General features: G+C 42.9%; 1 protein-coding gene across 3 annotated transcripts in view; it reads left to right on the forward strand.

Moving 5' to 3' along the window:
- The first annotated feature begins 2,518 nt into the window (after window positions 1-2,518).
- Window positions 2,519-26,537, forward strand: part of LOC118375299 (mediator of RNA polymerase II transcription subunit 13-like) — a 140,566-nt gene continuing 116,547 nt past the window's right edge. For all 3 annotated transcript variants that reach the window (XM_052457016.1, XM_052457018.1, XM_052457019.1), the window contains exons 1-2: window positions 2,519-3,120; window positions 10,106-10,340. In XM_052457016.1, coding sequence (XP_052312976.1) covers window positions 3,055-3,120; window positions 10,106-10,340 — 301 coding nt within the window. In that variant the 5' untranslated portion in view covers window positions 2,519-3,054. The remainder of the gene's footprint in view (window positions 3,121-10,105; window positions 10,341-26,537) is intronic.

Below are 26,537 nucleotides of genomic sequence, written 5' to 3' on the forward strand. Positions count from 1 at the left end.
CAACACGAGTTCCCACATATGCTGAGCCCTTTTCCTTCACTCTGCGGTCCAACACATCCCAAACCATCTCAATTGGGTTGAGGTCGGGTGATTGTGGAGGCCAGGTCAACTGATGCAGTACTCCATCACTCTCCATCTTGGTCAAATAGCTCTTACACAGCCTGGAGGTGTGTTCTGGGCCATTGTCCTCTTGAAAAACAAATGATAGTCCCACTAAGCGCAAACCAGATGGGATGGTGTATTGGTGCATAATGCTGTGGTAGCCATGCTGGTTTAATGTGCCTTGATTTCTAAATAAATCACCGACAGTTTCACCAGCAAAGCACCCCCACACCATCACACCTCCTCCTCCCTGCTTCACGGTGGGAACCACACAGACGGAGATCATCCATCACAAAGAGACAGTGGTTGGAACCAAACATCTCCAATTTGGGCTCATCAGACCAAATGAGAGATTTCCACCAGTCTAATGTCTAATGTCTTTTCTTCTTAGTGGTGTCCTTCAGTAGTGGTTTCTTTGCAGCAATTTGACCATGAAGGCCTGATTCACGCAGTCTCCTCTGAACAGTTGATGTTGAGCTGTGTCTGTTATTTGAACTCTGTGAGGTGCAATCTGAGGTGCAGTTAATTGCCGATTTCTGAGGCTGGTAAATCTAATTGACTTATCCACTGCAGCAGAGGTAACTCTGGGTCTTCCTTTCCTGTGGCGGTCCTCATGAGAGCCAGTTTCATTATAGCGCTTGATGGTTTTTGTAACTGCACTTGAAGGAACTTTCAAAGTTCTTGACATTTTCCGCATTGACTGACCTTCATGTCGTAAAGTAATGATGGACTGTCGTTTCTCTTTGGTTATTTTAGCTGTTCTTGCCATAATATGGACTTTTACCATATTCTGTATCCCCCCTAACTTGTCACAACACAAGTGATTGGCTCAAACTCATGAAGAAGGAAAGAAATTCCACAAACTAATTTTTAACAAGGTACACCTGTTCATTGAAATGCATTCCAAGTGACTACCTCATGAAGCTGGTTGAGAGAATGCCAAGAGTGTGCAAAGCTGTCTTCAAGGTAGAGGGTGGCTATTTTGAAGAATCTCAAATAGAAAATATATTTAGATTTGTTTCACACTTTTTTGGTTACTACATGATTCCATATTTGTTATTTCATAGTTTTGATGTCTTCACTATTATTCTACAATGTAGATAATATTAAAATAAAGAAAAACCATTGAATGAGTAGGTCTGTCCAAACTTTTAACTGGCACTGTATGATATACTTTCAAATAACCTCAGAAGATTAGATATGCATTTCCTGTTAGTTGCAATGTTATGACAATTGCAATGTTATGACAATTGTGCTTATGAGGTCTATCATCAAATGTTTTTCTTTAAAACAATCACACAGACACTTAATCATTCCCCGAGAGAGAGAGAGAGAGAGAGAGAGAGAGAGAGAGGGGGGAAGAGAGAGAGAGAGAGAGAGAGAGAGAGAGAGAGAGAGAGAGAGAGAGAGAGAGAGAGAGAGAGAGAGAGAGAGAGAGAGAGAGAGAGAGAGAGCTGTTGGACCTGTCAGGATTAGATCAGAATCACTGATGAAGGGAGAGAAACACATGATCTACTATCTGGCCTGCACTGTATCACAGCAGCAAGCATGAACACATGGCCATGCACTGGATGGGCTATGACTTTGACTGAGAATCTCACAGGCAGTGTGACAAAGAGATGCCATTATCAGCTGGAGCGGCATAGCATTCTTTATATAGATTATTAGATAAGTTAAAATGGCAAATTGTGCTGAATGCTTTGTGTCAATGTGGCTCCTTAGAATTCTGTGCATTCATTACAACCAATCATCTAAAAGGATTAGCCTAATTGAAATGTTTATACAAATGAAGGAGTAGAGCTCAGTATCTATTGTAAGAAAAAAAAAGTATTTCAAAAAAAGAAGTGTATTTCACTATTGGGTTGCATCAGTAAATTGAAATTGACTGAATACTTCATCATAACCAAATGTATTCAATCATTTTGAAGGATTGGCAGCAAAAAAAACAAAATAAAGTAATTTCTTCACACAGAGGTGCAACAATAATTTGATCAAATCACGTTTAGTTCTTTCATGGCATGTGTGGCCTGGGGCAACTCTTGAAATCTATTCATCTGCTTCAACTGTTACAGTGTTACTACAGCTTCACAATGGTGTTACAATAGTGTAACATTGTATCCCCACCTACATTGACACATTCAAGGTGCACGTTTTGTACTCGAATTAGGGCTTTGATTGGATTGCAAAGGGCAGGCAGGGCCGGAAACACACAGTTGAATGATGTAAATATTGATGCAAGGAATGGATACATTTCTTTGTGTATGCACTAGGTGGTGCACTGTGAAAGTCGGCAAGTTGGGTTTGATCATTAGTAACAGAATCTGGTTGCTCAGTAGCGCCTCTTGCTCTCGCCTAGCGGCAATACCCATCAGTTACTGTGTTATTACAGCCCTCATGACCACAATGAGCCAATAGGCTTTGGGAGGCAGAGTTCTCCCTGTGGCCGCCATTAAAGAAAGGAATCCATGAATTCAAATGGCAACCAGCAGGAACAGAGACCGAAATAATGGTTAAAATTACCGCAAAAATATAGGCATATGCCAATTTTCGATTGGTTTTTAAGGATGTTATTCGTTTTTACATCGATTTTGATGGTGATGGAGGAGTAGAGGGACGTTTTTAGCAAAGACCGTTTTAAGCTAAGGGGGAGGGGGAGAGTTGCTTATTTACTCTCCTTTTCTTTTTGTTTTAAAGCATTTTTCGCTCCCTTTTATTTGTTTACTTCATGTGTATTTGAGAGGTCGACAGAGAGGTTGCGAAGACGATATTTTAACTGCTTTTATTTTTGGGCGGATAATAGCTTTCGAAGGGTTGTTGAATTACATACTCCAGCCGATTGGTAAAAATAATTTTCGTTGATTAGCTTATACATCTTGCAAAAATACTAGTGGAAATCGGTATTTATTTCCCCCGGAACTGAAATGATGGAATGTTCGATCTCGCTGTGAAAGGATGAGTTCTTGTTTTGTACCAAACGGGGCCAGCTTGGAGGATTGCCATTCCAATCTATTTTGTCTGGTAAGATATTTAAAACTAAAGGAAAAGCAGCCATTTTTAACTAGCTGAAGAGAGCAAAAACGGTAGCCACAGCAGTGAGAAAACAGTCGTAGGGCCCTTCGCGCACTGCAATTCAAACATCATTCACCAAGGCAATGGTTATTTGCATACTGAGAAGTTGTGCAAGATTAAGAAATAATAAGGTTATCTATCACTTACAGCTGCGTGCATGTGTTTGCCATCATACATGTTCAGTTTGATACATTCCAGCCCTGAGAGTTTTAGGAAATAACTGCAACTAATGTAATGTGTGTAGATAAACATCTTAAATAATAATAATAATAACATCTTAGCCAGCTAGATATAACTAGCAACACTGAATACCATGCATGATGCATGTTTTGCCTCTTCTAGTTGTTTGCTTGGTTGAATTAACGTTATGCTTTTTATCGAATGCATTGTGCAGCATGTTTACGTGACCTAAAAATAAACCCAATCAGTTTGCTAGCCTGCTAACTAGCTTGCAATGTCGTTCATTTGCACAAATAGCAAGTTAACTAAATGACAAATACATTTACATTCAGTCATGGAAAGCAAAGTAAAGGCTTGTGAACATTGGCCTCTAATTTCAACTCCCATGTTCAATGAATTAATCATGCTGTTCTTGTCAGTGGGCCGGTGTAGTTGTTCAGATACATTGCTTGCTACATTGTTTTCTTTAAAGTAGCCAATGAAGAGCTTCGTTACTGAAACAGCGTATCCTATTCGCTGGCTTACATATACAGTACTTTCCCTTTGAAGTTGTCAGGTTTGCTTGCCAATCATTTGTTGTTTACACTCTCGGCTCGCGCATACTTAACGGAGGCACGGACTGAAATATTAATAAACAAGAATGTATTCTTGGCTATTGTTAGTGCATGATAGACTTTAGGACTCACTTCCTGTCTGGCAAGTTGTCAAGTTGAATACATTGTTCATGACAGATTAATGCATTTCACAGTATTGCTAGAGTTGTTGTGTGTATTTATTTCGCTGTTGTAGTTCTCATAGTGCTGATTGATACCGTTGCCAGTCAGTCGTAAAACAATTGGATTATATAGCTATCATAAACGCATACAACCAACAGTACCTAATAGATTTAGGTTATAGCCTACTATTACGACTGAAGGAAAAAGCTCACATGTCCACTCTTGTCCCTGACACTACTCCTACTCTCGAGGCTTCTCAGTAGTGCACTATCTATAGGTTTGTATCAATGCATTGCATTTGTTTTGTACAATATGCACTGCATGACATATGCTAACAATTCCACACCATGAAGGTTAAATTAATAAATAATGATACACTTTGGACATTGATAGACATGAACTGTCCTTTTCCAAAGCATTTGACAGTAGAGCTGAATGAACAGGAGAAGCTATGAGGCTAGTAGTGAATGACTGGCTGCTGTATTGCAATAGCAGGGAGACATTTTACTGCATACTGAGACTAAGCATGATACCAGTGCTTCTGTTCACAGTCCTGTATGACTTGCACACTAACCAGACTTAGTGGTTTTAAGCTAAAAGAATGCAGTGAACAGTGGCACTTTTACCATAACTTTAAACAGTTCCCAGGAGTCGTATGACAATGTTTTATATACAATTCCTGTTTGTATTTGAAGTTAAGCGGATTTTGGTAAAGTTTGAAGATGAGTTATTATGCTTTAAAAATAAGTCACATCACAACTGCCCTGCTAGACTAGTGTCTCCTGGCAGTCTTAAGTTCTCAACCTTGTGTAGAAGAAAGTCATTTTAGCGGGCATCAAACTCCTTCTGGGCTGGGCAGGATTAGAACAAAAACCACAGCAGCGACACATGCTGTGCAGAAGGAAAGGCTGGGCGAGACAAGAGTGTAGACCAAGTGGATTTGCATTTCTCTCCAGTTCTCTAAGATGCAAACAGACACTTGTTAACTAGTTTCATGGGTTGCCACAGGAGGGTGAGGCCTTGACGGAGAGTTTCTTGTAGTGGTGGTGGGGTGTCAATCCGTTTGCTCAGGATTGATTTGAGCAACTTCACCTGTTGCCTGTCTCTGGGAGGTAGAATGTCAGGAAGTGAAAGTTAAAGGAAAGGGGGATACCTAGTCAGTTGTACATACCTAGTCAGTTGTACGTACCTAGTCAGTTGTATATACCTAGTCAGTTGTACATACCTAGTCAGTTGTACATACCTCGTCAGTTGTATATACCTAGTCAGTTGTACATACCTAGTCAGTTGTACATACCTAGTCAGTTGTACATACCTAGTCAGTTGTACATACCTAGTCAGTTGTACGTACCTAGTCAGTTGTATATACCTAGTCAGTTGTACATACCTAGTCAGTTGTATGTACTTAGTAGTCAGTTGTACATACCTAGTCAGTTGTACATACCTAGTCAGTTGTACATACCTAGTCAGTTGTACGTACCTAGTCAGTTGTACGTACCTAGTCAGTTGTACGTACCTAGTCAGTTGTACGTACCTAGTCAGTTGTACATACCTAGTCAGTTGTATATACCTAGTCAGTTGTACATACCTAGTCAGTTGTACATACCTAGTCAGTTGTACGTACTTAGTAGTCAGTTGTACATACCTAGTCAGTTGTACATACCTAGTCAGTTGTACGTACCTAGTCAGTTGTACGTACCTAGTCAGTTGTACATACCTAGTCAGTTGTACGTACCTAGTCAGTTGTACGTACCTAGTCAGTTGTACGTACCTAGTCAGTTGTACGTACCTAGTCAGTTGTACGTACCTAGTCAGTTGTACGTACCTAGTCAGTTGTACATACCTAGTCAGTTGTACATACCTAGTCAGTTGTACATACTTAGTAGTCAGTTGTACATACCTAGTCAATTGTACATACCTAGTCAGTTGTACATACCTAGTCAGTTGTACGTACTTAGTTGTCAGTTGTACATACCTAGTCAGTTGTACATACCTAGTCAGTTGTACATACCTAGTCAGTTGTACATACCTAGTCAGTTGTACGTACCTAGTCAGTTGTACATACCTAGTCAGTTGTACATACCTAGTCAGTTGTACGTACCTAGTCAGTTGTACATACCTAGTCAGTTGTACATACCTAGTCAGTTGTACGTACCTAGTCAGTTGTACATACCTAGTCAGTTGTACGTACCTAGTCAGTTGTACGTACCTAGTCAGTTGTACATACCTAGTCAGTTGTACATACCTAGTCAGTTGAATGCTTTCAACTGAAATGTGTCTTCTGCATTTAACCTCTGAATCAGAGAGGTGTGGGGGGCTGCCTTAATCCACATCCACGTCATCGGCACCCAGGGAACAGTGGGTTAACTGCCTTGCTCAGGGGCAGAACAACAAATTTTTACCTTTTCAGCTCAGAGATTCGATCCAGCAACCTTTCGGTTGCAACCTACCCGCCAGGCTACCTGCCGCCCCAAAGCAAGGGAAGTATAGGCAGCTGTTGGCACTAAGTGTACTCCACAATGGGACCTGGAGCTCTGAGCTGTGAGAGGGAAGGTAAGCAGAGCTGAGCAGCTGATGAAAGGAGGGGTCGTAACCCTCAAATCCCAGGCCGATTTAACGTCAACTTCCTGAGTCTGTCAAATGGCTTTGCCCTCAGATTCCCCTATCGCCGCTATGGGGGTTTGGCTTGCCATCTGAAAAGGGAAACTTAACTTCACCCTGGTTCTTGCCCTTTTGGTGGGGTACACTTTGCATATACAGTTCCCCACATACCTGAGCATAATACTAACAGTCAGCTAGCCGTGCCATTAGTCACTCACTCATTCATCCTGCATACAGACTGGAACTCAGATGTACTGAAAAGATGGATTGATTGATTGACCGCAGAAGGCACACAGACCCTTGACGGTGCAATCTACCACTTGAAGATTGCCACTTAGTGTTTGCAGAGAATAGCCTATTTTACTTATCGAAAGCTTCAACTTGATCTTTGACAGGGAAAACAACCAAGCCAATAGCCTCACATTGACAAAAAATCAGAGCTGTCATCAGAAGACTGGATTGTGCGATGAAAATACATTTCTGTAGAAGAATAAGTGAGATGGCCCGTTTCAGAAACAGTCCGTTTCTATAAGTGTGGATGATCTGGTTTCACACTTCAGTTTTTTTCCCATCCCCTTTCTTTCTGTGCAGCACAGATGTTTCTCTGCAAGATGCAGGTGTCAGGTAGTTCCTCACACCACTGTGTCTGCCAGAGAGAGGACTTGGAGGGAGTTAGTGAAACATAAACTGCAGCAGTAGTACTATACTGTGGAAGGAATAAGCTATAGGCTATAGGCCTATATGATCATTGAACATTGGCGTGTGAATAGGGTCTTGTCTGGAACAGCGTTTGAATGCCTTTGAGCAAGATTCCTGACGTGAGATATTTCCGATGATGTTGCTTGATGAATTGATAATATGTGATAACATGGCAGTTATGTAAGAGGCTGGGAGTTAGTGTGTCTGCCCATCATCATAAATCTTGGTATTGAAAAGCAAATTTAGGGGCACGTGGGATAGAGTCATGTTGAGGAAGGTCATATATTTGTAGTCATCTTGTGATTTTTTGTTGTTGTTGAGATTGTGCCACAAACTCAACAGCCTATGAGCTTTCAATAATTGGTATCTCTCAATTTATGTATACTAAACACAAATATAAATTCACCATGCAACAATTTCAAAGATTTGACTGAGTTACAGTTCATATAAGTGTCACGTTCTGACCTTAGTTCCTTTGTTATGTCTTTGTTTTGGTATGGTCAGGGCGTGAGTTGGGTGGGTTGTCTATGTTCCTTTTTCTATAATTTGGGATTTCAGTGTTCGGCCTAGTATGGTTCTCAATCAGAGGCAGCTGTCAATCGTTGTCCCTGATTGAGAATCATACTTAGGTAGCCTGGTTTCACTTTTGAGTTGTGGGTGTTTGTCTTACGTGTCAGTGCTTGTTGCCACACGGGACTGTTTCGTTTATTCACGTTTATGGTTTTGTTCCAGTGTTCTGTTGTGTTTTGATTAAACATTATGGACACTTACCACGCTGCGCATTGGTCCTCCGATCCTTCTCGCTACTCCTCCTCAGAAGAGGAGGACGAGATCCGTTACAATAAGGAAATCAGTCAACTGAAATAAATTCATTAGGGCCTGATCTATTGATTTCACATGACTGGGCAGGGGTACAGCCATAGGCCCACCCACTTGGCAGCCAGGCCCACCCACTGGGGAGCCAAGCCCAGCCAATCAGAATGTGTTTTTCCCCACAAAAGGGCTTTATTACAGACAGAAATACTCCTGTTCAGTGTAGTTAAAGTTGCTCATCATATTTGGTATATGAGACTAGCAATGTTTTGCTGAGATAATTTTAGCATTAGGATTTCAGTAGCGTTCTGTGGCCAGTGTATGGCCTTCCTTGCTGTCATGGTAGAATGGATAACTAAAACCTGACTCCAGCTGACAACACATCTCCAGTTTATCCGTGACTAGGCTAAAGACTAGCTATAACACAACCAGGCTTTATTACTCGGTCATAGCTTTTAAATTCATTTCATTTTACCCTCAAATTTTAATAAATCGTCTACTTCTAACAAAGTGACAGTTGGTCGACTGGAACATATTGCCTAGCAGCGCAAAATAACCTGCCTAAAAAATTATCTGGTAAACTGTCTGCCGTGCTGCAAGGATAGATAGGAGAGCCAGCTCCATCAAGACTAGTACTGCAAGGCAACATAGGTTGTGGGGATGGTGTTGGCTTTTGCAGTGTGTAAGTGTATGACATGGGCACAGAGTGTAAACACTGGAAGGCATGATGTATTCAGCAGTGTAAGTGTTAGTGGTGTGTTAGTGGTGTGAGAGACAGTGTATGGTGTCAGTGTAAGATATGAGCACAGGGATCACTGGTTGGTTGTATGTACGTAGGGCTGTCTGATGAGTGGCAGCCAGCCGGCACAGCTAAGCAGGCTGCAGTAGCAGTGGAGAGTAATGTTCCTGCTTTAACATAACGCTGTGGTACCCTGTGCTGCTGCCTGTGATTTATGACCTATGAGTTTCTCTGTGTTGTGTTTTCACTCTATAAAAGCCAAACAGCAGTGGTTATTAGAGAGCAGTGGGCACACTCCCCAAAGCACTCATCATTGAAAAAGATGAAGTTGGTCAGAGAACCCATTTACATGCATTAGGGAGTTTTATCGAGCTTTGAACACGTTGTTCATGTTGTTTTTCTGGAGATTGTGCGCATTTTAGCTTCAGGTGCTTTCAGTCGGAACAAAAACAAACATGCTTTTTTGTGTGTGCTGCTTCGTTCTCCAGCCGTGTTTCTGTCTGTTTATAGTGCAGCCTTTTCTATCACCATCTGTCTGTCTGTTGTCTCAATCCTCCTCTCTGTCTTCCTTTATCTCTCTCTCTTTCCTCCCTCTCTCTCCTCCCTCTATCTCTCTCTTCTCCCTCTATCTCTCTCTTCTCCCTGCCCCTATCGTTGTCTCTTTCTCCTGCCTCTATCTCTCTCTTCTCCCTGCCCCTATCGTTGTCTCTTTCTCCTCCCTCTATCTCTCTCTTCTCCCTGCCCCTATCGTTGTCTCTTTCTCCTCCCTCTATCTCTCTCTTCTCCCTGCCCCTATCGTTGTCTCTTTCTCCTGACTCTTTCTGTTTTCCTTCTCTCCTCTCTCTCTCTCTCTTCTCCCTGCCCCTATCGTTGTCTCTTTCTCCTGACTCTGTTTTCCCTCTCTCTCCTCTCTCTATATCTCTGTCTCTCCTCTCTCTCCCCTCTCTCTCTCTCTCTCTCTCTCTCTCTCTCTCTCTCTCTCTCTCTCTCTCTCTCTCTCTGTTTTTCTCTTCCTGTGGCTGTCTTCCTTTGTGTCTCCTTGTCATAAGTGTTCCTGCTGAGGAGGCAGATGCTCCATAAAGGAGAATTAATGCTTGCTCTTTAGTACTCACAAGAACTGGCTTGGTGCTGAGTACTGGTGATTGTAGCAGAAGCTGAGACTTTCTCTCTCCCTCCTTCCCCTCAGGCGGACTTGACGGGGATCAAATGGAAGCGGTACGTGTGGCAAGGCCCCACCTCGGCACCCATCCTCTTCCCGGTGACCGAGGAGGACCCCATCCTGTGCAGCTTCAGCCGCTGCATCAAAGCGGACGTGCTGAGTGTGTGGCGGCGGAGCCAGAGGCCCGGACGTAGGGAGCTCTGGCTCTTTTGGTGGGGGGACGACCCCAACTTTGCCAAGCTGATCCATCACGAACTTACAGGTGAGGCTAGAGGGAGTGGGCGCACACACACACACGCTAGCTTGGCTATAATACTTGCCATGGTCCTGTGTAATGGCTTTGGCCTATTAACAGAAGAATACAGTCCAAGCCAGAGCCCTCTCAGACCAGGAGTTTCACTCCTTTTTCCATGCTGCTTCCACGTTTCAGATTGCCTTAGCTGGTCACGAGATAAATGAGGGATTCATTTGTCTTTCGATGCACCTTTTCTCATATTCACCAAAGATTATTGACGTATAGACATTTGAAGGTCTTGAAGAACAATCTGGTCTTAATGGCCATGTTCTTTTATAATCTCCACCTGGCACAGTCAGAAGAGGGCTGGCCACCCCTCAGAGCCTGGTTTCTCTCTAGGTTTCTTCCTAGGTTTTGGCCTTTCTAGGGAGTTTTTCCTAGCCACCGTGCTTCTACATCTGCATTGCTTGCTGTTTGGGGTTTAGTCTGAGTTTCTGTATAGCACTTTGTGACATCTGCTGATGTAAAAAGGGCTTTATAAAATATTGATTAATTGATAGAGCTGGTTAAATGAGTGATTATTGTAAAAGATAATGAAAAGGGCTTGTTACATCTGTTTGAAAAGACCTCATAGAGCACGCCCTAGCTTTGTGATGATGGTAGTAGTGATCTGGTTGTGTAATGTGAAATATTGCATGGTTCAGGACATGGGTTGATTGATGCTGGAAGCTCTGGGGATATTCATTTCCTGTAAATGAGAGCTTAGAAGGCGTTAGAGTTGGTGTAACCAGATAGTTCCCTTAGTTTCGCCCCTCATCCCCTAAATGACAAGCAGCCAGCCTGGCAGAGAACAGCCTTCCACCTGCACGTCAATTCCCACTGTTTGGAGCAAACGGTCACTGCAATCACAGTTTTGTTTTGTGTTAACACACATTGCGGCATCTAAGCACCTTCCGCCCTCCGGCACACAATAAAGCAGCACCTTGTGTCGCCAAGGCTGAACAAGAAAGCCTATCCCATCTTCCCATTTAAAAAGGAGGATAGAAATGGAGCTCCTTCCTCCTCACATGACTTCTGTTAAAAGTAGAATATGCAGGAGCAATGATGCAGAAATGAGCCTAGCACATCATGGTGGACTGCATCATGGAGGTCTGACCATATTTTTCTGCAGCAGCAGTGGAGGATGGACAGAGACGTACTTTAATCATACTCTCTTGCCGGGGAGATTGAACTCCTGAGTCATAGACATTTCTCTCTCTCTCCTCTCTCTCTCTCTCTCTCTCTCTCTCTCTCTCTCTCTCTCTCTCTCTCTCTCTCTCTCTCTCTCTCTCTCTCTCTCTCACTCACTCACTCACTCACCACTCACTCACTCACTCACTCACCACTCACTCACTCACTCACCACTCACTCACACTCACCACTCACTCACCACTCACTCACTCACCACTCACCACTCACTCACTCACTCACTCACTCACTCACTCACTCACTCACTCACTCACTCACTCACTCACTCACTCACTCACTCTACACAATGCGGGAGAACAGAGGAGCCTCACTGGACTGACCTCAGGGCAGCCAGACCCTACCTCTCTATGTGTCTGTCTGGTGAGAGGGTGTGCTGTGAGCCCTGAGAACACACAGAGGTCATGACCCCTGCCAGACCCTACCTCTCTATGTGTCTGTCTGGTGAGAGGGTGTGCTGTGAGCCCTGAGAACACACAGAGGTCATGACCCCTACCTCACTAGCCGGATCACACCGACTCGCCTCTCTTCTCAGAGCCTGCAAAGTGCCTGTCCCACTGTGCGTGTCCTTGTGTGTGTGATGTATGTGTGTGTGTAGACATTGCTGGGATGGGCTGAGACTGGCTCAGTCGTGATGATTCACAACCTGATGCATTGGAGCCTCTCATGGACTTGCTGCCAGTGAAGGTGTGAAGCGACACACAGAAGCAACAACGTGTGTGTGTTTTGGTGGTGGTGATCAGACTGGCCGACACATCGCCAGTAATAAGGGATGCCACAGCTTGCTCTTTTCTCTCCATACTAGTGGCTGCTGGGTTTGTCCTTTTCCTCATCCTTTTCCAAATCACATTTGAATATCCCTGGAAATATTAAGCACTTTTTTGTTTGTCCTTTTTTTATTCCCCCCATTGCAATGTTGGTGGTAAACATGACAATCAGCTATTTACTTTCAGTAGAAATGGTGGCGGCTTATTTTACCCTTCCACACTCATTAGATTAGCTGCTTGGCTGTGGAAGTATTAATATTTTGAGCATGTGCCATTTCTGTGTAAATCAGTGGGCCAGTAATCCTTTCAAATCAAATAAAAACACATTTTATTTATCACATGCGCAGAATACAAACGTACCATGAAATGCTTACTTACAAGCCCTTAACCAACAATTTCTCCCCAGAGAGTGAGAGAGAAGGAGAATGAGAGGGGGGCCAGAACATAACAAAAAGTGGAACAAGTCAAGGGGTCTGAATACTTTCCAAATGCACTGTATATATCGTGAATTGGCCATAAGTTAGAAAAAAGCTGAGCTGTGATTTTTAGGCAATTTCGCCCAGCCGTAATGTTGACAATTAATCACCATTCAAGGAGCGCTGAGAGGAGGGGGGGTGAGGAGGGGGATCCCCATCCCCTCTCCCTCCTTCCCTTCACCCCTCCCTCTCTCCTGATGTTTACTCTTGTGGCTATCATGGAACCATACACACTATCAACCCCTCTGTATTACTCTGTCTCTACACAAAGCCCTTGCTTTGTCTAATCTGAGCTTGCAATGAGGAGGTTAAAAGTGAAACGAAAGAGTTGTTTGTTCTGCAGAGCAGAATCTCTTATTAGCCCAGCCATCTCCACTGTGCTCCTGGGTAGCACACCCATTCATTCATTACTGTATGTTGGGTCAGATCTCTGGAGAAGGAGGAGGAAAGTACACTTATCATACTGTGTCCCCTCTGCTGTTTCATGGACGGACAATACATTGTTTTGGATGTTTGTCAGGACTGAGAGGAAGGGGATGTGCTTCATTTAGTTTCTTTCTTGAGAGCTTTATTTTAGTATGGATGTGTGTGGTGCTAACAATCTGCTGGCATAGCTCTGCTCTTGTTAGTTTTTGTTGGCTCTGCCAAAGTCATTGGACATTTCCAGGCCTGCCCATTCTTTACTATTCAGAATAGCTCTGGTGTGCACCTCTCAGGGCAGCGCCAAGCTCCAAATGGCATATTTCAGTACCCTGGAGGGGCAGAGCAAGTCAAAGTTTGAACTTTTGTCTGCAGGTCAGGTCTTGCTTTTCTTCCTGGCCCTGACCCCTGTGAAGATAGCTACCATTCAGATTGAATGAGGCGTCAGGTGAGAAGAGATCCATCTCTCAGATCTGTGGGAAAGACAAAAACATTGAATGCAGATAATGTTGTTTTTGTCAGCCACTTTTTTACTGAATCTAAAATTTATCAAACACATCATGATTGTTTCAGTTGCTTGGGGACTTAAGAAATGTCAGTGTTTTGCCATGGCCAGCGAAGAGCCCGGATGAAGAGCCCCGATCTCAAACGTTTATTAGAGTCTCAGAAAATGAATTAGAACCTCCGAAATTGCAGCCCAAATAAATACTTCAGAGTTTCAAGTAACAGACACATCTCAACATCAACTGTTGACAGGAGACTGCATTAATCAGGCCTTCATGATCAATTTGCTGCAAAGAAACCACTACTTAAGTACACCAATAAGACGAAGATACTTGCTTGGCCCAAGGAACACGAGCAATGGACATTAGACCGGTGGAAATCTGTCCTTTGGTCTGATGAGTCCAAATTTGAGATTTTTGGTTCCAACCGCTGTCTCTTTGAGATGAACGGATGATCTCCGCATGGGTAGTTCCCACTGTGAAGTATGGAAGAGGAGGTGTGGGGGTGCTTTGCTGGTGACACTGTCTGTGATTTATTTAGAATTCAAGGCACCCTTAACCAGCATGACTACCACAGCATGGATGGAGTGCTGCATCAGATGACCTGGCCTCCAGAATCACCTGACCTCAACCCAATGGAGATGGTTTGGAATGAGTTGGACTGCAGAGTGAAGGAAAAGCAGCCAACAAATGCTCAGCATATGTGGGAACTCATTCAATACTATTGGAAAAGCATTCCAGGTGAAGCTGGTTGAGAGAATGTCAAGAGTGTGCAAAGCTGTCATCAAGTCAAAGGGGGGCTACTTTGAAGATTCTCAAATATAAACTATATATGGATTGGTTTCTCACTTCTTTGGTTACTACATACAGTGCCTTGCGAAAGTATTCGGCCCCCTTGAACTTTGCGACCTTTTGCCACATTTCAGGCTTCAAACATAAAGATATAAAACTGTATTTTTTTGTGAAGAATCAACAACAAGTGGGACACAATCATGAAGTGGAACGACATTTATTGGATATTTCAAACTTTTTTAACAAATCAAAAACTGAAAAATTGGGCGTGCAAAATTATTCAGCCCCCTTAAGTTAATACTTTGTAGCGCCACCTTTTGCTGCGATTACAGCTGTAAGTCGCTTGGGGTATGTCTCTATCAGTTTTGCACATCGAGAGACTGATTTTTTTTCCCATTCCTCCTTGCAAAACAGCTCGAGCTCAGTGAGGTTGGATGTAGAGCATTTGTGAACAGCAGTTTTCAGTTCTTTCCACAGATTCTCGATTGGATTCATGTCTGGACTTTGACTTGGCCATTTGGTCGCAAAGTTCAAGGGGGCCGAATACTTTCGCAAGGCACTGTACATGATATAGCGAAGCACCTGAGTGAGTTGGGTGCGCAATTACGCAGGCACTTTCCCGAAACGAATGACACAAACAACTGGATTCGTTATCCCTTTCATGCCCTGCCTCCAGTCCTCTTACCGATATCTGAACAAGAGAGCCTCCTCGAAATTGCAACAAGCGGTTCTGTGAAAAATGAATTTAATCAGAAGCCACTGACAGATTTCTGGATTGGGCTGCGCAAATTGTGCTGTTAAGACACTAATGCACTTTGCAACCACGTACCTATGTGAGAGTGGATTCTTGGCCCTCACTAGCATGACAACTAAATACAGGCACAGACTGTGTGTGGAAAATGATTTGACTGAGACTCTCTCCAATACAACCCAACATTGCAGAGTTATGTGCATCCTTTCAAGCACGCCCTTCTCAACCTGTGGTGAGTTATTCACAATTTTCGATGAACAAATAAGGTTTTTATATGTAAGATTGTTAAATAAAGAGCTAAATGAATGATTATTGTTATATTATTATTTGTGCCCTGGTCCTATAAGAGTTCTTTGTCACTTCCCACGAACCGGGGTGTATATTTGATGGTGTATATTCTCAATGGACCCACATCTTCACACACCTACTACCACTCGTCCCGACATGCGGACGGGAGATATAAACGGCTTATGAAGGCAAAATTGCTGTAAAATGGGTATTTTTGTAAGGTTTTTTTTTACAGGCAAAATACCATACTTGCATCTCTCTGGTTTTGGGTGCCTGGGTGCTCGGTGGGCCTTAATTAGTAATGGAGACCTTGTGGAACCCAAAGCACAAAAGACATCAAACCCCTGACTCGCTATTACTGCGTTAACATCAGATTTACGGTATTTTGCTTGTAAGAATGTTCGCCTGGTTGCCAGCCTTTGTTAAGATGTTGCATTCCACTCCTTGTACTCCGTGTCGTTTGCCAAAGACACAGAGTACAATGAGTGGAATAAAAAAAAAAAAAAATGGTACCCAGACTACCACCACTGGTCCCATTCGCTCTGCTGCTTGTGGATGGATGGGAAGGAGAGGAGGAAGAGGGGCAGAGAGAAATAGAAAGAGGGCAAAAAATATCCTCTGTCTAGCCTGTAAGGAAGAGTCCCCTGGAGGCCTGTGTATCACAATACATTAATCTAGGTGTTTAATGAGCGTCCAACTGCAGATGTAATTACCAGAGCATAGAGACCTGTGGCTGGAGGGACTGACCCCCTTGTTCTCTTGGCTCTGTTGGACAATGAGAGACATAAGGCTGTTAGGAATACCTGATGCAAAGCATACACCTGTTTGTTCCTCTTCAGCGCTAGAGGAAAAAAGAGAGAGCGAGGCAGATGTGATCCTGACAGAGAAAAGAGTGTGTCGTGATGATCTGTTTATGTAAATGTGGGTTTAGGGGTTTCCCATCATTTATGCTGGGGCTGTATTCTTATTTTGCAAATTGGCCACAAAAAATGGGGACTTTGCTTTTGTTCCTTCGTCAGCCTCTTGCTGTTTGTTTGGTCTTTTTCCCTTTTCTCCTCTCCTACTCCTACACTTTCCAACCTTGGACAATTGGTGTTATTAGTAATAGTGAGTGGGGATCTGTCTATTTTCAGTCAGGCCAGCATGGCTTTGGAATTGGACGAATCCCATGTTTTTTCTTAATAATCTACTGGTGGTGTTGTCAAGAACTGGCTGGCCAAGCTGGCTGATTCCTAGCTGTCATGACCTTGTGACCTTTGGACCCTTATGTCAGAGGATGGCCGACTGGCCGGCCGGGGCCTTCAAGTTAGATCCTTTTTAACAAACAGACTTAGAGAACAAGGGCTCCCGCCTGCCTTCTGCACTGAATACTAGAGCTGCGTTCAGCAGGGAACAACGTTGTGGAACGTTCAGATTAGAGGTCGACCGATTATGATTTTTCAATACTGATACCAATTATTGGAGGACCAAAAAAAGCTGATATCGATTAATCGTCCGATTTTGATATGTATATTTGTAATAATGACAATTACAACAATTCTGAATGAACACTTTTATTTGAACTTAATATAATAGATCAAATCTATTTAGTCTCAAATAAATAATGAAACATGTTCAATTTGGTGTAAATAATACAAAAACACTGCGTTGGAGAAGAAAGTAAAAGTGCAATATGTGCCATGCAAAAAAGCTAACGTTTAAGTTCCTTGCTCAGAACATGAGGACATATGAAAGCTGGTGGTTCAATATTACATTTACATTTAAGTCATTTAGCAGACGCTCTTATCCAGAGCGACTTACAAATTGGTGCATTCACCTTATGACATCCAGTGGAACAGCCACTTTACAATAGTGCATATAAATCTTTTAAGGGGGGTGAGAAGGATTACTTTATCCTAGACCATAACAACATTAGACCATTAGACCATAACAACATTAGACCATAAGACCATAACAACATTAGACCATAACAACATTAGACCATAACAACATTAGACCATAACAACATTAGACCATAACAACATTAGACCATAACAACATTAGATCATAACAACATTAGACCATAACAACATTAGACCATAACAACATTAGACCATAACAACATTAGATCATAACAACATTAAACCATAACAACATTAGACCATAACAACATTAGACCATAACAACATTAGATCATAACAACATTAGACCATAACAACATTAGACCATAACAACATTAGACCATAACAACATTAGATCATAACAACATTAGACCATAACAACATTAGACCATAACAACATTAGACCATAACAACATTAGACCATTAGACCATAACAACATTAGACCATTAGACCATAACAACATTAGACCATTAGACCATAACAACATTAGACCATAACAACATTAGACCATTAGACCATAACAACATTAGACCATAACAACATTAGACCAAAACAACGTTAGACCATAACAACATTAGACCATAACAACATTAGACCATTAGACCATTAGACCATAACAACATTAGACCATAACAACATTAGACCATTAGACCATTAGACCATAACAACATTAGACCATTAGACCATAACAACATTAGACCATAACAACATTAGACCATTAGACCATAACACCATTAGACCATAACAACATTAGACCATAACATCATATTCCCAGTTAAGAAGTTTTAGGTTGTAGTTATTGTAGGAATTATGACCAGTTGACTATTTCTCTCTATATAATTTTTATTTCATATTCCTTTGACTATTGGATGTTCTTATAGGCACTTTAGTTTTGCCAGGCCAAGCTCGGGAGTTGAGAGGCTTGAAATCATAAACAGCACTGTGCTTTAAGCATTGCTAAGAGCTGCTGGCAAAACGCAGTAAAGTGCTGTTTGAATGAATGCTTACGAACCTGCTGCTGCCTACCAACGCTCAGTCAGACTGCTCTATCAAATATCAAATCATAGACTTAATTATAATATAGTAATCACAGAATATGAGCCTTTGGTCATTAATATGAGCCTTTGGTCATTAATATGGTCAAATCCGAAAACTAATTTCGAAAAAACAAAACGTTTATTCTTTCAGGGAAATACGAAACCGTTCCGTATTTTATCGAACAAGTGGCAACCCCAAGTCTAAATATTGCTGTTACATTGCACAACCTTCAATATTATGTATAATTCTGGCAAATTAATTACGGTCTTCACACAGTTCGCAACGTCTCAACGAGCAGCCCAAACAGATGCATATACCATGACTCTGTTTGCACTGAACGCAAGAGAAGTGACACAATTTCCCGAGTTCATATTTCCTGCTAACATGAATATCCCTTAACTAAATATGCAGGTTTAAAAAAATATACTTATGCGTATTGATTTTAAGAAAGGCATTGATGTTTATGGTTAGGTACATTTGTGCAACGATTGTGCTTTTTTCGCGAATGCGCTTTTGTTAAATCATCACCCGTTTGGCGAAGTTGAAGTAGGCTGTGATTCGATGATAAATTAACAGGCACCGCATTGATTTTATGCAACGCAGGACAAGCTAGTTAACTTAGTAATATCATCAATCGTGTCGTTAAGTAGTGATTATTGTAACGGTTTTCTTTAGGTGAAGTAGAGGCGGACCAAAATGCAGCGTGGTTGTTATTCATTGTACTTTAATAAAGAAACTGTACACGAATAAACTCACAAAACAACAAACGTGCGAAAACCTAATACAGTCCTATCTGGTGCAAAACACAGAGACAGGAACAATCACCCACAAACACACAGTGAAACCCAGGCTACCTAAATATGGTTCCCAATCAGAGACAATGACTAACACCTGCCTCTGATTGAGAACCATATCAGGCCAGACATAGAAATAGACAAACAAGACATCCAACATAGAATGCCCACTCAGATCACACCCTGACCAACCAAAACATAGAAACATACAAAGCAAACTATGGTCAGGGTGTGACAATTATGTGAAGATTGATTGTTTTTTATAACATAGGTTTAATGCTAGCTAGCAACTTACCTTGGCTCCTTGCAGCCACAAGGTCCTTTTGACGCTGTGCTTACGTAACCGGCGGTCAGCCTGCCACGCAGTTTCCCCGTGGATTGCAATGTAATCGGCCATAGTTTCGGTGTCCAAATAGGCCGATTTACCGATTTGTTACGAAAACTTGAAATCAACACTAATTAATCGCCCACACTGCTTAATTGGTCGACCTCTAGTTCAGATAGAAATATATAATGTAGAACAGGGAATCACGTCTAGGGCCGTGACGGTCATGACATTTTGTCAGCTGGTTATTGCCATGTAAATGACTGCCGGTCTCACGGTAATTTACCGTTAATTAACATTAACACATTTAGCATCTCCAGGCCTTGTACCGTCGTTCTTCGTTTGTCAAAAGAGAGTCGGACCGAAATGCAGCGTGGTGGTTACTCATGACTTTAATGAAAAAAGTGACACATGAAATAACTAACAAATACAAAACAACAAACGGAACGAAACCTAATTACAGCCTATCTGGTGAAACTACACAGAGACAGGAACAATCACCCACGAAATACACAGTGAAACCAGGCTACCTAAATACGGTTCCCAATCAGAGACAACGAGAATCACCTGACTCTGATTGAGAACCGCCTCAGGCAGCCAAGCCTATGCAACACCCCTATTCAGCCGTAATCCCAATAACTACAAAAACCCCAATGATGTGCACATTTGGAACATCTACATTAAAGAAAGGCTAGGCTATATGACAGAACCATACATTTGTAATCTCTGGACACACACTTTTTGCTGGAAACCCACTCCTCTCAACACACTTTTCAGGATTGTCTTCTTTTGGCAGAATCAGAGATAGGTTTGGAAAAGCTTCTGAAAGAGGAGTAAAAAGTAATTGAGGAATATGCAATGTTTTATAGTAGATGGTAGAAGGGTAGACTAGAGATATGAAAAACAAGGTCAAGCTCTCTCTCCAGAGTGGATGGACAGCTTTGTGCTTCAGCCCTTTTTAAGTTTCTCTGGTGGTTGTTTATAAGTGCACCAGTGAAATATAGCTGGCCCTCTACTTAACCTTTTTCTGCAGTGGACTAAATCAGGGTCACACAGTTTTTCTTGGTAGTCTTAAACAAATCTACTTTGTAACAAATGTATACACCTCACACACGTGGTTAAGGGCTTAAAACTCACCTGTACCACGTCAGATCTAGAGTTGAAATGTATTCAATTTTGAGTTTGCGTCCCAATATTATACTTCACCGAAGGCTGAGATATAACAAAACCGTTTGACATAAAAACACTGGATTTTCAGCCTTTTGAAATAATGTTTAGTAGTTATGAAATTATGAAAAATATGAATAACATTCCACCCATTAGGGCTACAGGAAAAGGCTACAGTCCTGAAAAAATATATAGCCCAGATTCCCTTAAACAAGCTGTTCAGCACTTGCTGCTCTGCCATAGAGCTTCACTTACTATTGATATGGGGGACAAAGGAATCACAGTTTAAATTCCTCTTTCAAAGGCAGAGAGACACTATAATCATTGATGTATGTTTATGTCTGTGTAGACTTTCTTCTCACCTAACTAAACTAATATGTCTCCATTTAAGAATGTAGGCCTAATACATTTTAATTGACCTGAAGTTTATAGTTGCATAGTTTGGTAGCTAGCTCCTCAGTGCTGATACCCTGACCACACCACTCACATCGCTTGTGCGAGCGTTGCAAAATAAATGTAGAAATCTATGTTATTCAATTATTGAACCCACACTGCTCGCATGCGTCAACGCGCTGCAAGTCCTGCCTCTCCCATCTCCTCATTGGTTTATAGAAGCAGGTACCCACGTGCCATCATTGGTTATACCCACGTGGGTGATTGAAGGACGAACTGTGTTGCCGGTTGTCGTGGTAATATTATGAAAGTTTAGATGCCAATCACAATATAAGTTCAAAGATGAAAAAGCCTGGAAGGAGAGATGACTAGAAACGATTCGGTTTACCGTTTTATGTGTGGATTAATTGTCGGAGTAGAGGACCTTGTGCATTTCAGGTAAAATAACAACCTAATGTTTATATCCCAGGACAAATTAACTAGCAACCGCATGCTAGCGAAATAGGACAAATTAGCTAGCAAGTGCAAGCTAACTAGCTAAATTGCAATAAATGTTTAATGCTTTTCGACCTGTCCCCAAATTAATATAATTGGGTCAGAGTTTGTTTTGATATTTTAACGTGCGTGTCGTGATCGCGTTTGGTGTTGGGGGACAAAATACATTTATGCACGATGGCGCACGTGCGCAGCCGGTTTGGGTTCCGTGTGAGTCTCACCACATTAAGGAACAATGTCTTGTCAAATAAGATATGTGGGATAATGTCTTGTGGTCATGTCTGGTGTTTATTTTTTCTGTGCTGATCAGTGCTGCACACTGGGAGAAAGATGTTTGCTGGAGACATGTTTCAAACAAGCTTAAGTGCTCTAAGATGTCTCACAGTGGCTGTTAATGAGATTAGCAGAGCATCCAGGCCACAGCCGAGCAGGATCCAGACACAAACCCCACTACTATTACAGTCAGGTAGTAAAGACACTGCTAGCCCGCTCCCTGATCTATTTGTGCTGTCTTGCCAAATCCTATGGTCATTGTCAAGACACCACAAACAGATCCGGGACCGGGATTGAAAACATTTGCTGTCTTGTGTTGTATTCTCTGTACCATCAGGCAGGAGCCCTTGTTCTCTAAGGCATCAAGTGACAATGACCAAAGGAGTTTGACAAGACTGCACAAACAGATCAGGGACCAGGCTAAAACAGTGCATCTGGAGCTGCTATCTCTATCTACCATCACCCAGGCTGCAACAGCACTTTCACTTGACTCCTCTAACTGGGCACAGACACACTTGAGCCATGGATGGAAACATGTGGTGAATTGTAGCTCGGTTGCCTGTTTTCTGTCTGCTACAAATAAAATGACTTGCTTTGGGTTTTTGGATGTAGGAAATACTTTTCCTGTTATAGTTTGTCTTTCCCTCTTGCTTGCTTACGGTCAACATATGATTTTCAGATGTCACTAAACTGACTGGCTATTTTGCATATCAGGAGATTACCAGTTTCAAATCTCTATTTTTAGATGCCAGGTACAAAATTCTGCTAGACTATCCACATAAAGACACCTATTAATTAGAATAATCATTACTCATAAATTTAACCTTGAAACATTTTAAAGTGACATTAACCACGTTAACATCCACAGTTTTTATGCGTGTAAAGCCATACCGTATTAAAAAAAAAATCACAACAGCTGTGATGCAAACAAGTTTTACTACAATTTTACAAATGTCAACAGATAATTTGTTAGTTCGATATGGTGGGATCGTTTTGTGTCTGTAAATTAATTGTGCAAGAAATGTGGGTGGAAACGCCTTTATGCCGCAAATATTTATATAATAAGCATCATATCAAAGTAAACTTGAAATCACACGACGAAATGGTGTGTCGTCCTCCCGCTATGACTCAGGAAACCATGCTTTGTACTAGGCAACAGATGGAATAAGTTATGAGGAACTTCACAGGGTGGTGAAAGTGCAAGGTGATCTTGATGCTCCTGGTGAAATTATGATTGGTGCTTGACTGCCATTTGACAAATAAAATATTCTTGCACTTATCCACAATAACCTCATCATGTAGACCAGCTATTCCCAAACTGTGGTACGCAATGGCATCGGTGCGTGCGCCAAATAAAAATGTGATACACATTTTAAAAAACTAAAAAAACATTTTCAAACAGTACATTTATGTTTTCCAATGGGCCTGTGCATTTGGGTGAGTTTTGTTTTCCGCCTGAGTAGCCTAATTTCTCTGCCAAATATCAAATTAAACCACCTAGTGTTCAGCAAAAATAACAACACAATGTCAAATACAGGTAGCCTAGTCAAATAATTAACATCCAATCACATTAACCGTTACTCTCTCGGAGGAAACCTACACTCTTGCTCAGACATTTAGTAACAAAACATGACAATTTGAAAAATAAGCCACAGGAGGTTTTTTTAGCGAGAATAAAGAGGACTTTCGAGTAGTAAGACGTGTATAAAAGCAACAGATACCATTAATAAGAAGGGGCTAGAAGCATCTTATATGGTGAGCTACCAGGTGTTTAGGACAGGCTAGCCCCATACTATTGTGGAGGACTTAATTCTTCCTGCTGCCGTGGATATGGCTGGGACAATGCTGGGGGATGCTGGGGGAAAAGGCATGAAAACTGTGTGGAATATATATTATTTTTATTATCTGAGACTCAACATTGCAGAGTTATGTTTATCCTTTCCACACCCTTCTCATTAACCTGTGGTGAGTTATTCACCATTTTTGATGAATAAATTATCTTTTATATGTAAAATGGCTAAATAAAGAGCAAAATAATTGATTATTATTATATTATTATTATTTGTGCCCTGGTCCTATAAGAGCTCTTTGTCACTTCCCACGAGCCGGATTGTGACAAAAACTCGCACTCATTCTTATGTTTAATAAATGTATTGTATAGTGTGTGTGGCAGGCTTACAATGATGGCAAAAAACAACACCTGAGAGTGCGCTGACCCTGGTGCTAGAGGGGGTACGCAGCTGGAGGTTGAATCTTTGAAGGGGTACGAGACTATAAAAGTTTGGGAACCACTGATGTAGACTAGCCTACCCTCACTGTATCTGTGAGCTGCTGGCTAGAGTGCACCAGCCATGACCAAAGTAGGCACATTTGCTATTTAACCTCTTGCTCCTACCTGACACGCAGGCGTCCCATCGAGACATCTGGAAATGCAAATGCGCTACGCTACATTTTACATTTAAGTCATTTAGCAGACACTCTTATCCAGAGCGACTTACAAATTGGTGCATACACCTTATGACATCCAGTGGAACAGCCACTTGCATCTAAATCTTTTTTTTTTTGGGGGGTGAGAAGGATTACTTACCCTTACTTACCCTATCCTAGGTATTCCATGAAGAGGTGGGGTTTCAGGTGTCTCCGGAAGGTGGTGATTGACTCCGCTGTCCTGGCGTCGTGAGGGAGTTTGTTCCACCATTGGGGGCCAGAGCAGCGAACAGTTTTGACTGGGCTGAGCGGGAACTGTACTTCCTCAGTGGTAGGGAGGCGAGCAGGCCAGAGGTGGATGAACGCAGTGCCCTTGTTTGGGTGTAGGGCCTGATCAGAGCCTGGAGGTACTGAGGTGCCGTTCCCCTCACAGCTCCGTAGGCAAGCACCATGGTCTTGTAGCGGATGCGAGCTTCAACTGGAAGCCAGTGGAGAGAGCGGAGGAGCGGGGTGACGTGAGAGAACTTGGGAAGGTTGAACACCAGACGGGCTGCGGCGTTCTGGATGAGTTGTAGGGGTTTAATGGCACAGGCAGGGAGCCCAGCCAACAGCGAGTTGCAGTAATCAAGACGGGAGATGACAAGTGCCTGGATTAGGACCTGCGCCGCTTCCTGTGTGAGGCAGGGTCGTACTCTGCGGATGTTGTAGAGCATGAACCTACAGGAACGGGACACCGCCTTGATGTTAGTTGAGAACGTCAGGGTGTTGTCCAGGATCACGCCAAGGTTCTTAGCGCTCTGGGAGGAGGACACAATGGAGTTGTCAACCGTGATGGCGAGATCATGGAACGGGCAGTCCTTCCCCGGGAGGAAGAGGAGCTCCGTCTTGCTGAGGTTCAGCTTGAGGTGGTGATCCGTCATCCACACTGATATGTCTGCCAGACATGCAGAGATGCGATTCGCCACCTGGTCATCAGAAGGGGGAAAGGAGAAGATTAATTGTGTGTCGTCTGCATAGCAATGATAGGAGAGACCATGTGAGGTTATGACAGAGCCAAGTGACTTGGTGTATAGCGAGAATAAGAGAGGGCCTAGAACAGAGCCCTGGGGGACACCAGTGGTGAGAGCGCGTGGTGAGGAGACAGATTCTCGCCACGCCACCTGGTAGGAGCGACCTGTCAGGTAGGACGCAATCCAAGCGTGGGCCGCGCCGGAGATGCCCAACTCGGAGAGGGTGGAGAGGAGGATCTGATGGTTCACAGTATCGAAGGCAGCCGATAGGTCTAGAAGGATGAGAGCAGAGGAGAGAGAGTTAGCTTTAGCAGTGCGGAGCGCCTCCGTGATACAGAGAAGAGCAGTCTCAGTTGAATGACTAGTCTTGAAACCTGACTGATTTGGATCAAGAAGGTCGTTCTGAGAGAGATAGCGGTAGAGCTGGCCAAGGACGGCACGCTCAAGAGTTTTGGAGAGAAAAGAGAGAAGGGATACTGGTCTGTAGTTGTTGACATCGGAGGGATCGAGTGTAGGTTTTTTCAGAAGGGGTGCAACTCTCGCTCTCTTGAAGACGGGAGGGACGTAGCCAGCGGTCAGGGATGAGTTGATGAGCGAGGTGAGGTAAGGGAGAAGGTCTCCGGAAATGGTCTGGAGAAGAGAGGAGGGGATAGGGTCAAGCGGGCAGGTTGTTGGGCGGCCGGCCGTCACAAGACGCGAGATTTCATCTGGAGAGAGAGGGGAGAAAGAGGTCAGAGCATAGGGTAGGGCAGTGTGAGCAGAACCAGCGGTGTCGTTTGACTTAGCAAACGAGGATCGGATGTCGTCGACCTTCTTTTCAAAATGGTTGACGAAGTCATCTGCAGAGAGGGAGGAGGGGGGATTCAGGAGGGAGGAGAAGGTGGCAAAGAGCTTCCTAGGGTTAGAGGCAGATGCTTGGAATTTAGAATGGTAGAAAGTGGCTTTAGCAGCAGAGACAGAGGAGGAAAATGTAGAGAGGAGGGAGTGAAAGGATGCCAGGTCCGCAGGGAGGCGAGTTTTCCTCCATTTCCGCTCGGCTGCCCGGAGCCCTGTTCTGTGAGCTCGCAATGAGTCGTCGAGCCACGGAGCGGGAGGGAGGACCGAGCCGGCCTGGAGGATAAGGGACATAGAGAGTCAAAGGATGCAGTAAGGGAGGAGAGGAGGGTTGAGGAGGCAGAA

Source organism: Oncorhynchus keta, chromosome 11, assembly GCF_023373465.1.
Source record: "Oncorhynchus keta strain PuntledgeMale-10-30-2019 chromosome 11, Oket_V2, whole genome shotgun sequence".
Taxonomy (NCBI): Eukaryota; Metazoa; Chordata; class Actinopteri; order Salmoniformes; family Salmonidae; genus Oncorhynchus; species Oncorhynchus keta.